The sequence below is a fragment of the Scyliorhinus torazame genome, chromosome 6, assembly GCF_047496885.1.
Source record: "Scyliorhinus torazame isolate Kashiwa2021f chromosome 6, sScyTor2.1, whole genome shotgun sequence".
Lineage (NCBI taxonomy): Eukaryota > Metazoa > Chordata > Chondrichthyes > Carcharhiniformes > Scyliorhinidae > Scyliorhinus > Scyliorhinus torazame.
This window is the reverse complement of record NC_092712.1, coordinates 21,327,052-21,342,338: the sequence shown is the minus strand read 5'-3', so window position 1 is coordinate 21,342,338 and position 15,287 is coordinate 21,327,052. Positions and strand designations below refer to the sequence as shown.

The 15,287-nt window shown below is 47.8% G+C and overlaps 1 protein-coding gene across 6 annotated transcripts in view; it reads left to right on the top strand.

The window, feature by feature from the left end:
* LOC140424705 (uncharacterized) overlaps window positions 1–15,287 on the top strand; it is a 429,538-nt gene that overhangs the window by 41,979 nt on the left and 372,272 nt on the right. For all 6 annotated transcript variants that reach the window (XM_072508006.1, XM_072508009.1, XM_072508004.1 and 3 more), the window contains exons 7-8: window positions 4,347–4,562; window positions 11,927–12,100. In XM_072508006.1, the coding sequence (XP_072364107.1) occupies window positions 4,347–4,562; window positions 11,927–12,100 (390 nt within the window). The remainder of the gene's footprint in view (window positions 1–4,346; window positions 4,563–11,926; window positions 12,101–15,287) is intronic.

Sequence of the window (15,287 nt, the reverse complement as noted above, 5' to 3'; positions counted from 1 at the left end):
TACTTTCAGAGACTTCAGTAATCAACACAAAGAATTTTATTTAGTGATCATTAACATGTTTGCAGCTAGCTCTAAAATACCTCTGCCTAGTAGAGCCCTCCACCTGAGGTGACCCTTACTCTGCTGTGTTGCCCTTAAAGGGACAATCATCACAGTTTGCTAATACAATTTGCAGGATTTTATGTGTAAATTGGCCTGATGTATGGTATAACCTATCAATAACTTCCCAAAAGGATAATCCACTCCATGTTCTGAGTTAACAGTCTCACTGAGATCAGATTGTTACAACAACATGGGAGAGATGAAACACTAAACTCCTTCATTTTTTCACTGTCTATCTGCAAGTTAATGTGTTTTAACTTTTGAAATAGCCTGTGGTGATGTCCCTAAACCTCTAGGTGGGATTCTCCGCCACGCCACACCCTTTTTCAGGTTCGGCGCACCCCCGCCGGCAGCGGGATCCACTGTCCAGGTAGCCGGCCAATGGGGTTTCCCATTGTGGGCACCCCCACGCAGTCGGGAAATCCACAGGTGTGAGTACGTTGCCGGCAAAATGGAGGATCCCACCGACAGAGAATCCAGCCCCCTGCTCGTCAGAGTAGGAATGTCAGGATAGATAGGATGAATGCATGGCTCGAGAGATGGTGCAAAACGGAGGGATTCAAATTTCTGGGGCATTGGAACCGGTTCTGGGGGAGGTGGGACCAATACAAACCGGATGGTCTGCACCTGGGCAGGACTGGAACCAAGGTCCGAGGGGGGATGTTTGCTAGTGCTGTTGGGGAAGGTTTAAACTAATGTGGCAGGGGGTTGGGAACCGATGCAGAGAAGTAAAACGGGGACAGAATCAAAAGGCAGTAAGGAGGAAAGTGTAAGGCAGAGAAGCCGGAGTCAAAAATCAAAAAAGGGCCACAGTATAGGGTACAGTGACTGAGGAGAGCTCAGTGAATAGGCCCAGTAATAGTAAAAGGAATAAAACGGGAAGTAAAAACATAAATGAAAAGCGAAGCAGCAGGTTATTACATAAAGATATGGGTTCAACGTTAAGGAAAATTAGGAGAAAAGGTAAAAGGAAAAATAACTTAGGCGAGGTTACTGATCGAGGTGTTAAGATTCAAAATGGAGGAATAAAAGCCAACATAAGGGTACTTTATCTGAATGCTCGTAGTATTCGGAATAAGGTAAATGAGCTAATGACGCAAATCATCGTGAATGACTATGATTTAGTGGCCATTACTAAACATGGTTGAAGGATGGTCACGACTGGGAGTTAAATATCCAAGGGTATCAAACTTTTCGGAAGAACAGAGTCGATGGTAAGGGAGGTGGTGTAGCTCTGTTATTTAAGGATGACATCTGGGCAGTAGCGAGGGATGACATCGGTGCTATGGAGGATAAGGTTGAATCTATTTGGGTGGAAATCAGGAATAGTAAGGCAAAAAAAGTCACTGTTAGGAGGTAGTCTATAGGCCACCAAATAGTAACATTATGGTGGGGCAGGCAATAAACAAATAAATAACTGGTGCATGTAGAAATGGTACAGCAGCTTTCATGGAGGATTTTAATTTACATTTCGATTGGTTTAACCAGGTCGGTCAAGGCAGCCTTGAGGAGGAGTTCATAGAATGTATCTGTGATAGTTTTCTACAACAGTATGTAATGGAACATACGAGGGATCCTTGATCTGGTCCTGTGTAATGAGACAGGACTGATTAATGATCTCATAATGTCATGTGAGAGTACCTTTAAGAAATGGATGTTTTTATAGAATAACTGTAGTGGGTGTACCTTTAAAAAATGGCGTTTATACTCTGATGGAATGCATCCCAGGGTACTAAAAGCGATGGCTAGGGAATTGCAAATGCACTCGTGATAATTTACCAAACGTCACTAGACTCTGGGGTGGTCCCGGCAGTTTGGAAATTAGCAAACGTGACACCACTGTTTAAAAAAGGAGGTAGGCAGAAAGCGGGTAATTATAGGCCAGTGAGCTTAACTTTGGTAGTAGGGAAGATGCTGAAATCTATCATCAAGGAAGAAATAGCGAGGCATCTGGATGGAAATTGTCCCATTGGGCAGATGCAGCATGGGTTCATAAAGGGCAGGTTGTGCCTAACAAATTTAGTGGAATTTTTTGAGGACGTTACCAGTGCAGTAGATAACGGGGAGCCAATGGATGTGGTATATCTGGATTTCCAGAAATCATTGGACAAGGTGCCACACAAAAGGTTGCTGCATAAGATAAAGATGCATGGCATTGAGGGTAAAGTGGTAGCATGGATAGAGGATTGGTTAATTAATAGAAAGCAAAGAGTGGGGATTAATGGGTGTTTCTCTGGTTGGCAATCTGTAGCTAGTGGTGTCCCTCAGGGATCAGTGCTGGGCCCACAATTGTTCACAATTTACATAGATGATTTGGAGTTGGGGACCAAGGGCAATGTGGCAAAGTTTGCAGACAACACTAAGATGAGTGGTAAAGCAAAAATGCAGAGGACACTGGAAGTCTGCAGAGGGATTTGGATAGGCTAAGTGAATGGGCTAGGGTCTGGCAGATGGAATACAATGTTGACAAATGTGAGGTTATCCATTTTGGTAGGAATAAAAGCAAAAGGGTTTATTATTTAAATGATAAAATATTAAAACATGCTGCTGTGCAGAGGGACCTGGGTGTGCTAGTGCATGAGTCGTAAAAAGTTGGTTGACAGGTGCAACAGGTGATTAAGAAAGCGAATAGAGTTTTGTCCTTCATTGCTAGAGGGATGGAGTTTCAGTCGAGGGAGGTTATGCTGCAACTCTATAAGGCGCTAGTGAGGCCACACCTGGAGTATTGTGTACAGTTTTGGTCTCCTTGCTTGAGAAAGGACGTACTGGCACTGGAGGGTGTGCAAAGAAGATTCACTAGTTTACTCCCAGAGTTGAGGGGGTTGGATTATGAGGCGAGGTTGAGTAGACTTGGATTGTACTCGTTGGAATATAAAAGGATGCGGGGGGGATCTTATAGTAACACATAAAATTATGAAGGGAATACATTGGTTAGAAGCAGGGAGGTTGTTTCCACTGGCGGGTGACAGCAGAACAAGGGAGCACAGCCTCAAAATACGGGGAAGTAGATTTAAGACTGGGCTTAGGAGGAACGTCTTCACCCAAAGGGTTGTGAATCTATGGAATTCCTTGCCCAGTGAAGCAGTTGAGGGTCCTTCATTAAATGTTTTCAAGATAAAGATAGATAGTTTTTTGAAGAATAAAGGGATTAAGGGTTATGGTGTTTGGGCCGGAAAGTGGAGCTGAGTCCACAAAAGATCAGCCTTGAACTCATTGAATGGCGGAGCAGGCTCGAGGGGCCAGATGGCCTACTCCTGCTCTTAGGTCTTATGCTCTTATGTTCTTATGTTTCTGAATTTTAAGGTGACTCACAGCAAACCCCCTTTAGAGTTAAACCAGAAGTATAGTTTATTCACATGTTCCAACCGGGATATGGTCACAACTTCATACACACACACAACCACACATTAAGAACATTGGAAAGAGGAGTTTTTACCACTCTGAATAACTTAAAAGAAAAAGCAGTTTTTGGATCTCAGTTCATGTGCTTGCCAGAGTCCTGAGTCAAGTGAGAGTTCCATTACAGGGGAGCTACATTTAGGTGAGTTCAGTTAACTGAAACAGGATTTGAAGAATTATTTTAAAGTTGGTGGTGACACAGTGAGGTAAATTTGGTACAAAGTTACTTGGTGTGCTTGGGCATGCAATAACAAGAATCTTTGATAGAAAAAGGCTCTGAGAAGGCTTCGGCTGAATGCAAGGCTGTTGGCCAACCTGGAGCCCAGCTTTGATGTTTGCAGGCTGGAGTTTAAACAGAAGACTGAGTTGGGAGTCTAGAAATATAATATGAAACTTTCCAAAGATCAAAAGCTTAGGTCATGTGCCATTTCCCATTAATGAGCCAGTTGGAGGTGGACTTGGATTTTCTATGCCTCTGGTCAAAACCCATTGTTCACCTCAGAAGTCAAATTTGCGATTCTGCAGGTGTAATGAGCTTTGACGGTTCTCCCTTTTATATTGCCAAGCTGGGGAGATGAGTTGCCTGCTATTCCCTGGTTTAATTGAGCGTATGCGTTCTCACAATGAGAGGTGTGAGATTACACAAGAATGAGGGTTGAGTTTTTGTCCTGTAACTGCCGTTAGAAATTTCCAGAAACTGGAGTGAATTATGTGACCTGGAGCAGCGGTTCATTAAGGTCCACGTTTCAAATAAGCGAAAGGGTGAAGTTTAATTTAAACAGTGTGTGATCTCTTTCACGTCTTTGAGACATGACAAAATCTTATTGATGTTTTTGTTTATATAGAAAAAAAAGCTTCAGATGCACCCACTAACCGAAGACTGGCATCAGATCTTCAGCGACTAATGAATAAAAAGCTTGAATTAGCCATAAATTGGTTACCTTCACAAACACGCAGAAATCTTGAAAATGACACCATCATTCTTCGTGACCAAATTGTACGTGAAAACGAGATGGCGAAAATGGAGGCAACAGATGCGGCTGCTGGAATGTCTGACGAAGGTTTGAATTTTCATTTTGTTTCTCAAAGATAGGTGTAGCTAATATTTGTTGCCGTTGCGTTTTTCAATCGCGGAGAGCTTGGTGACACCGGAAGGGGATGCACAGCAAACCACTCAAACAAAGGTGTCGTTTTTAACTTGATTGGCGGGATGAGTTGGATGTGGGATAAGATAGAGCAGGGTGGACAGGGGGTAGACATGGTTAGAGTACTCATTCGAAGGGTCAAAGCAGAATTGACAGGCCGAATAGCCTCCTTCTGCACTGTAGAACTTCTATGGCTGGGATTCTCCGACCCTGCAGCCGGTCGGAGAATCCCCGTGGGGAGGCACGAAGCCCGCCCCGCCGTCCCCATGCCGGCTGTCCTATTCTCCGGCGGTGTTTTTCAGTGGCCGGCGGGATTCCTGTCACGCCGGTTGAGGGCCGTTGACAGCGCCCCCCCCCCCCCGGCGATTCTCCGGACCCCGATGGGCCGAGTGGCCATCAAGTTTTGCCCAGTCCCGCCGGCGTGAATTACTCAACTCACACACGGCGGGACCTCGCAGGTAAGTGTTTGGTGGGGGAGGGGCGGGGGATCCGACCCCGGGGGCACCCCCACGGTGGCCTGGCCCGCGGTCGGGGCCTACCGATCTGCTGCGGGGCTGGTTCCACAGAAATACGCCGTCCGGTCCGCGAGTGCGCGTGATCACGCCGGCCGTTCTGCGCATGCACGAACTTTCAACGGCCCTTCGGCGCCGGCTGGAGCTGCGGGGATGGCTCCGGCGGCAACCTAGCTCCGTAGAAAGGTGAGAATTCCTCACTTTCAGGCGCTGTTGTCGCCGGAATCGTTGCCGCCGGCGTGGGGACACAGCCCCATTTTTAGAGAATCCCGCCTCTCGACTCTATGACTTGTTGGTCAGGGCAGGAAGGTAGGACTGACACCAAACAACATCCCTCATCCACCCCAGCCCCTGTGACACTACTGCAATCTCTTAGACCATGGACGGTTCTGAGTGGGTTTCCAGCTCTTGCTGCATATGGACACGGACTGCTTAAGTATCTGAGGAGTTGCGAATGGGACTGAATATTATGCAGTGATCAGTGAACATTCCCAATTCTGACCTTCAGATGGAAGGACAGTCATTGATGAAGCAGTTGAAGAATGTTGGGCCCAGGACGCTACCCTGAGGAACTCCTGCAGTGATGTCCTGGAGTTGAGATATGATTGACCTCCAACAACCACAATCACCTTTCCTTGAGTTTGGTGTGATTCCATCCAACAGAGACCTTCCTCCTTGATTCCCAGTTTTGAGCGGGTTCCTTGATGCCAAACCCGGTCAAATGTTGCCTTGATGTCAAGGACAGTCACTCACACTTCACCTCTGGAGGCCTGCTCTTTTGTCCATGTTTGAACCAAGGCTGTAATGAGGTCAGGAGCTGACCTCCCTAATGCTTGACAGCACTGTTGATGACACATTCCATCAAGTTTCTGATGGTCAAAGATAGACAGTCATATTATATTCCAAGAGGAATGGCTACTAGCTCACCCATGTCGTGCAGCCATTGGTTGGCACAGAAGCGTTTTAGTCAGTAGAAATTACTTAAGCACCTGGCCCACCGCGTTTTGTAGACTTTTCAAACATGAAATAAATATGGAAAGCAGTGCAGCAACTAGCAGAAGAAATCAATCAGAATCTGACTTTTGTGAGGGCCACGAAGAATCCAGCACGAGTTTCAAGGATACAAAGAAATAACAGTTATTTACAATCACATATATATACACACAACAGCAGCAACCTCGCTTACTGCTTACTCCTTCCTCCTGGTTCCAAACTGGCCAGCTTTATTTATACTGGGAGTCTGCTAATGGTTTCTCCACCCCCCTTATTTGGGAAGCTCATACTCCCACAGGATTGTGGGCTTGTCATTAGTCCCCAGCCATTGGTAAGCAGGCAGGTTATAACATCCCTCCCCTCAAAGTCCAAGGAATCCACCAAAGACCTTGGCGAAGGAGGGCGTCGGGCTCGTTTTGACGCAGGCCGGACACCATTTGCACGAGGCGCTGGATCGGGCGGCGTGTAACGAGACGGAGACCGGCGCTTCTGTGATGAACGGCGCAACGGTTGTACATCCACGGCCCGTGGGCCCGAGGATTCCCCCTCTGATGCGTCCTGTGTCTCCATCTCGGAGTCAGAGTCTGCTGCCTCTGTCATCTCGGCGTCTCTATCTCCACGCGGTTCTGTAACGACCTGCACAGGCTTTGAGTGAGGCACCAGAGGAAGATTGTGAGGACTACTTTCCATTGTCTCTGGTCTCTGCGGCTGTAGAAATGAGCTCCGGGGAATCTTTGGAAGGGATAGTCTTCCGGACCGAACGTGGTCTACATGTTTGCGCTGGAGACGACCCTGGGCTTGCACCTGGTAAGATATAGGGCACGTTTGGTGAAAGATTACGCCAGGGACCCACTGGGCACCACCAGCAAAATTCCGAACGATCACTGGGTCACCAGGTGCAAACTGCCGAATCGGCCGATGCCGAGAAAAACCCTGTCCCTACCATTCTTGTGTGCGGCGTACTTTTGCGCCAATGTCCGGGGAACCATACTAAGGCGGGTGCGAAGTCTCCGGCCCATTAGGAGTTCTGTGGGAGCTACCCCAGTCACCGCATGGGGGGTGGTCCTATACAAAAACAAAAAGCGAGCCAGTCTCGTGTCCATTGACCTGGAAGACTGCTTCTTTAGGCCTCGTTTGAATGTCTGCACTGCGCGCTCCACCAACCCATTTGAAGCCGGGTGGTAAGGGGCAGTGCGGATATGGCGTATGCCGTTCATCTTCATGAACCTCGCAAACTCCTCACTGGTGAATGGAGTGCCGTTATCTGTGACCAGCACCTCAGGGAGGCCATGCGTACTAAAAGACAAACGCATCTTCTCAATTGTTGCGCAGGACGTTGTGCCTGGCATCTTATGCACTTCTAGCCATTTAGACTGGGCGCCGATTAATAAAAGGAGCATGCATCCTTGAAAAGGGCTGGCAAAATCCGCATGCAAGCGCGCCCAAGGCCGCCCTGGCCATTCCCAATGATTTAGGGGCACGGCCGGCGGAAGCTTCTGATGCTCCTGACGATGGAACAGTTTTGGGCCACCTTCTCAATGTCGGTGTCGAGGCCTGGCCACCAAACATAACTCCGGGCCAACATTTTCATCTTGGTCACGCCCGGATGCCCATTGTGCAAGTCTCTTAGTATCAGCTCCTGTCCTTATTCTGGGACAATCACACGCGTCCCCCATAAGAGGAGCCCGTCTGATTGGCGCCGTCTTTGGCGCCAGTCGGCGGACATCCCGCCGTTGGGGGAGAATTTCGCCCAAGGTGTCCATAAAGTTTAGGGTTGCAACCACCTCACCGGTCGTGGGGGTCGACATGGGGCCGGTTGATAAAGGCAATCGGCTCAGCGCGTCGGCATTTGCTATCTGCGTACCTGGTTTGTGCTCCAGAGAATACTCGTATGCAGCGAGCAACAAAGCCCAGCGCTGGATCCGTGCGGAAGCAATGGGCGGTATTGGCTTATCCACTCTGAAAAGTCCCAGCAGAGGCTTATGATCAGTCACGATATGAAGTGGCGGCCATACACGTACTGGTGGAAGCGTTTCACCGCAAAGACCACTGCCAGGCCCTCCTTCTCGATCTGCGCGTACTTTTTCTCCGCTGCAGTCAATGTGCGGGAGGCGAAAGACATCGGCCGCTCGGCCCCGTTCTCCATCTTGTGGGACAGGACGGCCCCAATCCCATACGGGGATGCATCACATGTGACGAGCAAAGGCTTTCCAGGATCATAGTGGGTTAGTAACCCAGACGACGACAATTGTTGTTTTACCCGCCGGAAAGCGATTTCTTGCGGCTGACCCCAAGCCCAGGTGTGATTTTTCTTTAGCAGAAGATGCAACGGGGCCAGCGTAGTTGCCAGATTGGGGAGGAACTTCCGTAACAGTTTACGAGGCCAAGAAAAGAACGAAGATGCGAATTGTCAGTCGGGGCGGGGGCCTGTTGAATCGCACGCACCTTCTCTGCGACGGGGTGCAAACCTTCGCGGTCCACCCGCTAACCCAGGTAGACTATTTCCTTCGCCGGAAAGACGCACTTTGTGCGACGTAAACGGACTCCAGCCTCCAAAAAGCGTCTAAGGACAGCCTCCAGATTTTCCAAATGTTCCTGCTCTGACATCCCTGTTATCAAAACGTCATCTAAGTAGACAGCGACACGCGGTAAACCTCTCAAAATGCCCTCCATAACGTGTTGAAAAATAGCGCAGGCAGAGGATACTCCAAAGGGCAAACGTGTGTATTCATACAGGCCCCAGTGTGTATTAATCATTACATATTGTCGGGAGGCAGGGGCCAGCTCCAACTGTAGGTAGGCGTGACTCATATCTAATTTTGTGAACGAGAGTCCACCTGCAAGCTTTGCGTAGAGATCCTCTATGCGAGGCATTGGATATCGGTCAAGTCGGGAAGCCGTATTCACTGTAAGTTTATAGTCGCCGCACAAGCGAACTGTGGCATCTGGCTTCATTACAGGTACAATTGGTGCTGCCCAGTCAGCGAAACGGACGGGCCTGATAATACCCAAAGTTTCCAAATGAGTGAGCTCCCCTTCTACCTTCTCGAGCAAGGCGTAAGGCACTGGCGCGCCCGGAAATAGCGCGGCGTGGCTCCTGGTTCGACTTGGATATGGGCTACGGCCCCTTTTATTTGACCCCAATAAAATGGGGCTGAAATACATCTGGGTATCATCCTAGCACCTCAGTCAACCCTTCAGAAACTGTTTGGAGGATGTGCTGCCTCTGCAAATGCAAATGGCACAACCAGTCCTGACCCAACAGGCTGAACCCAGGGCCGCGCACCACGATAAGTGGGAAATGCCCCTCCAGGCGTCCATAAATAACAGGGGTCATCGTAGTTCCTGCAATGTCCAATGGTTCCCCCGTGTAGTTGGCCAAACTGGCCTGTGTGTCGGTTAATGCAAGGGTCTGTATACCCTGCTTGATGCGGTAGAATATCCTCTGGTCGATCACGGAGACCGCTGCACCAGTGTCCAACTCCATCTCACGCGGGTGACCATTGACCCGTACTGTCACCTTAATGGGGGCCACACGGGGAGCTGCCACACAATGCATGCAGTCGTCCTCCATCTCCACGTCCTCAGGAGTAGTCGCCACAGGTTCATCCACATGGAAGGTATGGCCTCTGGGCCGGTCCCAGTTACGGCCCCTGTGCTGGTCCCAGTTTCGGTCGGAACGACGGCATCTCTGGCGGCCCCAGGACCGGCGTCCGCGACGGGGTCGGCGCCTACAAGTCTGACACGGACATGGTCCTCATCCAGTGGTTCTGGAGAAGGCTCCCTTCGGGGAGGAATGTCCGACGGCCACTGGCGTCGACTCGCCCAAGGTACTGCAGGAGTGCGGGGGGACGTTTTTGGACGGAAGGGATTGCGCCCCAAGGCATGCACTTCCATTTCCTGTATCTCCTGCACTCCTCGTTCTGCGCTCTCTCGGGACAATACTATTTGAATAGCCTGTTGAAAAGTCAATGTTGGCTCAGCTAACAACTTTCTCTGGGTGGCCGCATTGTTAATATCGCAAACCAAATGGTCGCGTAACATTTCTGACAAGGTCTCACCATAGTCACAGTACTCCGCAATCCTGCGTAGCCTGGATAGAAAGTCGGCAAGGGATTCTCCTGGGGTCCTCTCAGCGGTATTAAACCGGTAACGTTGGACTATTGTGGATGGGGTTGGGTTAAAATGCTGCCCCACTAAATTCACAAGTTCATCAAACGTTTTGGTGTCCGGTGCAGCTGGGTACGTAAGGCTCCTAATCACCCCAAACGTATGCGGGCCGCAGGCGGTGAGCAATATGACCACCTGGCGCTCGTTTTCGGTGATATTGTTTGCCCGGTAATAGTAACACATCCAGTGTGCATACTGGTTCCAGCTTTCCCGCGCAGCATCAAAAACATCCAAACGTCCATACAGATGGTGTAATAGAAAGCAACTTCCAACCTGTATCCAACAAAAATCCAGGGAGGTGGCTTCAGCAGTGTAGACAGCTATTCATTTTAACCCTCGTCGCCAGTTTTGTGAGGGCCATGAAGAATCCAGCACGAGTTTCAAGGATACAAAGTAATAACATTTATTTACAATAACATATATATACACAACAGCAGCAACCTCGCTTGCTGCTTATTCCTTCCTGCTGGTTCATAACTGGCCAGCTTTATTTATACAGGGAGTCTGCTAATGATTTCTCCTCCCCCCTCATTGAGGAAGCTGATACTCCCACAGGATTGTGGGATTGTCATTATTGCCCAGCCAATGGTGAGCAGGCAGGTTATAACACTGACCTTTTGATTGGCATAAGTGGAAAGGGTGGGGGAGGGGGCTGAGTGTTCCTGGTCTATTGTTCCACCAGGCTCAGACTGGCAGGCCCTGGAGAGAATGATGGTCATCCAGGTTTATTAGATCGGCTGAGGGAGTAAAATGATTGGGGGATGGTGCCTCTATTGGGCTCAAAGTGGCTGAATAGGAGGCATCATTGCCTGCCTCCCTGGTCAACGACAAGGATTTTGATGACCTCCACTCTGTCCCTCTCATCGACGGTATTAGGAAGTCCTTAAGTGACTATTAATTGATACTTAAAGGCCTCGGTTTGCCCATGGACTAGCTCGCTGGCTTTCCAAAGCCTCCCCTGCTATGATAAAATCCCAGCAGTGGCAGACAGGCGAGAAGCTTGGCACCTTTGCCTTGCCACTCAATTTTATGGCACGTCTGCCTACTAACCCACCTCCAGAGTGAGGTGCATAAGACAATTTTTAACTTTCAGGGCCACATCCTTTGCATCTCACCATGGTTTATTTACCAATCTGTTAAGTGGGTGGAATAGGCATGAACAATGTACCGAAAATTCAGGGTTTCCCCATTACCAAATGTAAGACTGGATCAGTTAATTTGTCCTCTGCCTGATTTGAAATGGATATGAAAGGAAAAGTGCAACTTTTGCTCCAATGCTCCAATAATTTTAAAGAGATGTCTAGCAAAGCTCCACACCGATAGCCTGGTTTCAGTGCATTTACTCTATATACTTTACCACTGGTACCGAATGCCATTGTCACTAATATTAATGATAATTACTCACAGGTCATTTAGTTTTAGTGGTTTCTTGCCCTTGATTACAAAACAAAAGTTCAGGAAAAGCATATTAAACAAGATGAGTGCATGATATTTTTGATCTTACAAGAATTGTGATTGTTCCAGCTTTATTCATTCATTATTAATAATTAATCCATTGTTAATCTTATTTCTAAATACCATTAATTCTATTTCTGTCCTTTCTAGAAAGGGAGCTTGAAGAACGGATCATGATGCATAAGCTACATGTGGCAGAATCATGGATGCCGAAAGAAGTTTTAGAAAAACTGAATGATCGATTTACAACGTTTCAAGCCACCGCTGCAATGGACGAACAAAAGAAGGCAGGAGCAGACATTCGAGCGGGAATGTCTCCTGATGGTAAGTACTCGTAACCAGCCACATTTCAAGGGTAGCCTGAGTTTTAAATGCCCTGCTCTTTCTCAAAATGTTGGTAGTGTCTTGAGAAGTTCAATTCTTTTTATCCCTTTTAATTGCTTGTTGAGAGTGCTGTTTCAGTCGGAATAGCCTCAAATGGGACATGTCAAATGTCCGTCCAATTCACTAATCATCTCTGCCTCCACCATCCTCACTAGCAGCAAGTTCCAGCTCATTGCCATTTACTGCAGTAACAAAGTTCTTCCTCACATGAGCAATGGTAATGCTATTGAATGTCATAGGGCGATGATTACTCTCTCTTGTTCAGGATGCACATTGCCTGGCGTGATGCAAATATTATCAGTCCAATCAATGGAGAATTTTCCATCTGATTCCTATTGATTGCAATGATGCCAGAGCTCTTCAACACCATAGTCAGTCAAATGCTGCCTTAATTTCAAGGGCAGTCACTCTCACCTCACCTCTTGAATTCAGTTCTTTTGTCCCTATTTGGACCAAGGCTGTACTGAGGTCAGGAACTATGTGGTCTCGCTGGAGTCCAGACTTAAAATCAGTGAGAATGTTATTACGGGGTAAGTGTCACTTGATCCTACTGTCAAAGACACCTTCTATCACTTTTTTGGTGATCAGGATGAGACTGATGGAACAATATTTGGCCAGGATGGATCTGTCCTGCCTTTTCTGGACAGAACATACCTGGAAAACTTTCCACATTGTCAGATAGTGCGAGCATTGTAGCTGTCCTGAAACAGTTTGGCTCGAAGCGCAGTAATTTCTGGAGCAAACGTCTTCAGTACTATTGGCGGAATATTGTCCGGGCCCATAGCCATTACAGTATCCAGTGTTGCGTTTTCTTCTTTTACTCTTTTACTCTGTCCTTTTTGTGGCTCTGTTCCAATTATGGCAGTCAGTGAGTTTACCCTTCTTTCTATGTTATCAATATTATATTGCTCAGAGTCGCCAGGTATCGAATGATACCACCACAAGTTTCAACCGGATATCGATCACAAAGAGCCAAACACCAATTAGTTAGTTCAAGGTCAAGGGTACTTTATATACACACAATTAGTCATGCAACATAAACACTACTAGTTAACTACATCTATAGACTAAGACAACCTGTACTTAACTTCGGGCACCCGGCTTAGGTCAGAGAAACAGTGGCCGCTGTTCGATTCTGGATCTATCGGGTTTGAAGGAGTAACTGCTGCTCAAGTTAGGCTCATCCGTCTGGTAGCGAGCGTTGAACTTGTACTTGCTTCTGGTGTTGCTGCACTTGGAGATGGCCGTGACCAGGGTACCAGGTCCAAGAGAGGACAAACATGTGGCGAACTCTTCTTCTTATACTTGGGGGTTTTCACGCTCTTTTGGGCGGTCCTTCAGTTTGGGCCCCACTAATTGAGTGATTGCTGATCACTCCGTTCGATTCCTTAACCAATAAGTGGGCGGGGATCTGGATGGCTGGGCGTGTCCCAAGCGGTCACTGAATCCGTTGTTTGCACTTCCCTTGAACAGGGAGTGGCGCCGAACTGTCCCGGTTGCTCGAGTACCAGTCCTTTGTCTTGGTGAAGATGGGCCATCAAATGTTAATCGACCCCATTAAAATGCTAATTGGTCGGAGTTTCAATACCGTCTGGACTTCTTGCTCACAAATATGCATTTCAGGCTCTGAGCCTGCCTGAGTCTTGGCTTGTCCATTTTACCCACTAGGCTTTGCGAGTTTCTCTGTACCTAGTTGTAAGTGGCCACCCCAGATGGCTACACCAGTGCCTTGAGCTATTTTTTGATATCACTTGGAGTGAATTGACTTTACGGAAAACTGGAACATGTGAAGTTGGGGACTTCAGGAGGAAGCTGAGATGGATCATTCACACAGCATTTCCGACTGAAGATGGTGACACATAAGAACGTAACAACTAGGAGCAGGAGTAGGCCATCTGGCCCCTCGAGCCTGCTCCGCCATTCAATGAGATCATGGCTGATCTTTTGTGGACTCAGCTCCACTTTCCCGCTCGAACACCATAACCCTTAATCCCTTTATTCTTCAAAAACCTATCTATCTTTATCTTAAAAACAAATGTTTCAACCTTGTCTTTTGCACTGATGTGCTGGGTACCCCATCACGGTGGCACAGTGGTTCAGTTCTGGCCTTGGGTCACTGTCTGTGCGGAGTTTGCACGTTCTGCCTGTGTCTGCGTGGGTTTCCTCCAGGTGCTCTGGTTTCCTCCCATAGTCCAAAGATGTGATGGTTAAGTGGATTGGCCACGATAAATTGCCCCTTAGTTTCCAAAAGGTTAAGTAGGGTTACTGGGTTAAGGGGATAGGGTGCAGATATAGGCTTAAGTCGGGTGCTCTTTCCAAGGGCCGGTACAGACCCGATGGGCCGAATGGCCTACTTCTGAACTATAAATTCTATGGTTTGGGATGAGAGTAAAAAAGAGAAAATGCTTTAGTCACTTGATGACTAAGGTGACTTGATGACTTGATGACTAAGTCACTTGAATGATCTGTTGAGCTGCTCGCAAAAAATACTTTTCACCGTACCTCGGTACACATGACAAAAAACAAATCCAAACATCCAAACATCCAAATGAAGGAGTTACACTCCGAAAGCTAGTGACTCCAAATAAACAGGTTGGGCTTATACCTGGTGTTACTCCTAGCAATTACATCAAATAAAGAACAAAGAACAAAGAAATGTACAGCACAGGAACAGGCCCTTCGGCCCTCCAAGCCCGTGCCGACCATGCTGCCCGATTAAACTACAATCTTCTACACTTCCTGGGTCCGTATCCCTCTATTCCCATCCTATTCATGTATTTGTCAAGATGCCCCTTAAATGTCACTATCGTCCCTGCTTCCACCACCTCCTCCGGTAGCGAGTTCCAGGCACCCACTACCCTCTGCGTAAAAAACTTGCCTCGTAAATCTACTCTAAACCTTGCCCCTCTCACCTTAAACTTATGTCCCCTAGTAATTGACCCCTCTACCCTGGGGAAAAGCCTCTGACTATCCACTCTGTCTATGCACCTCATAATTTTGTAGACCTCTAAAGAACAAGTAGACCTCGAAAGAACAAATCATATCCCCAGATTTTCATTTGTGCCCTCAACTCATCTGCCTGGTTCGTCAGACTCCTCGCATAAAAATAAGTACCATCCAGTCTTGC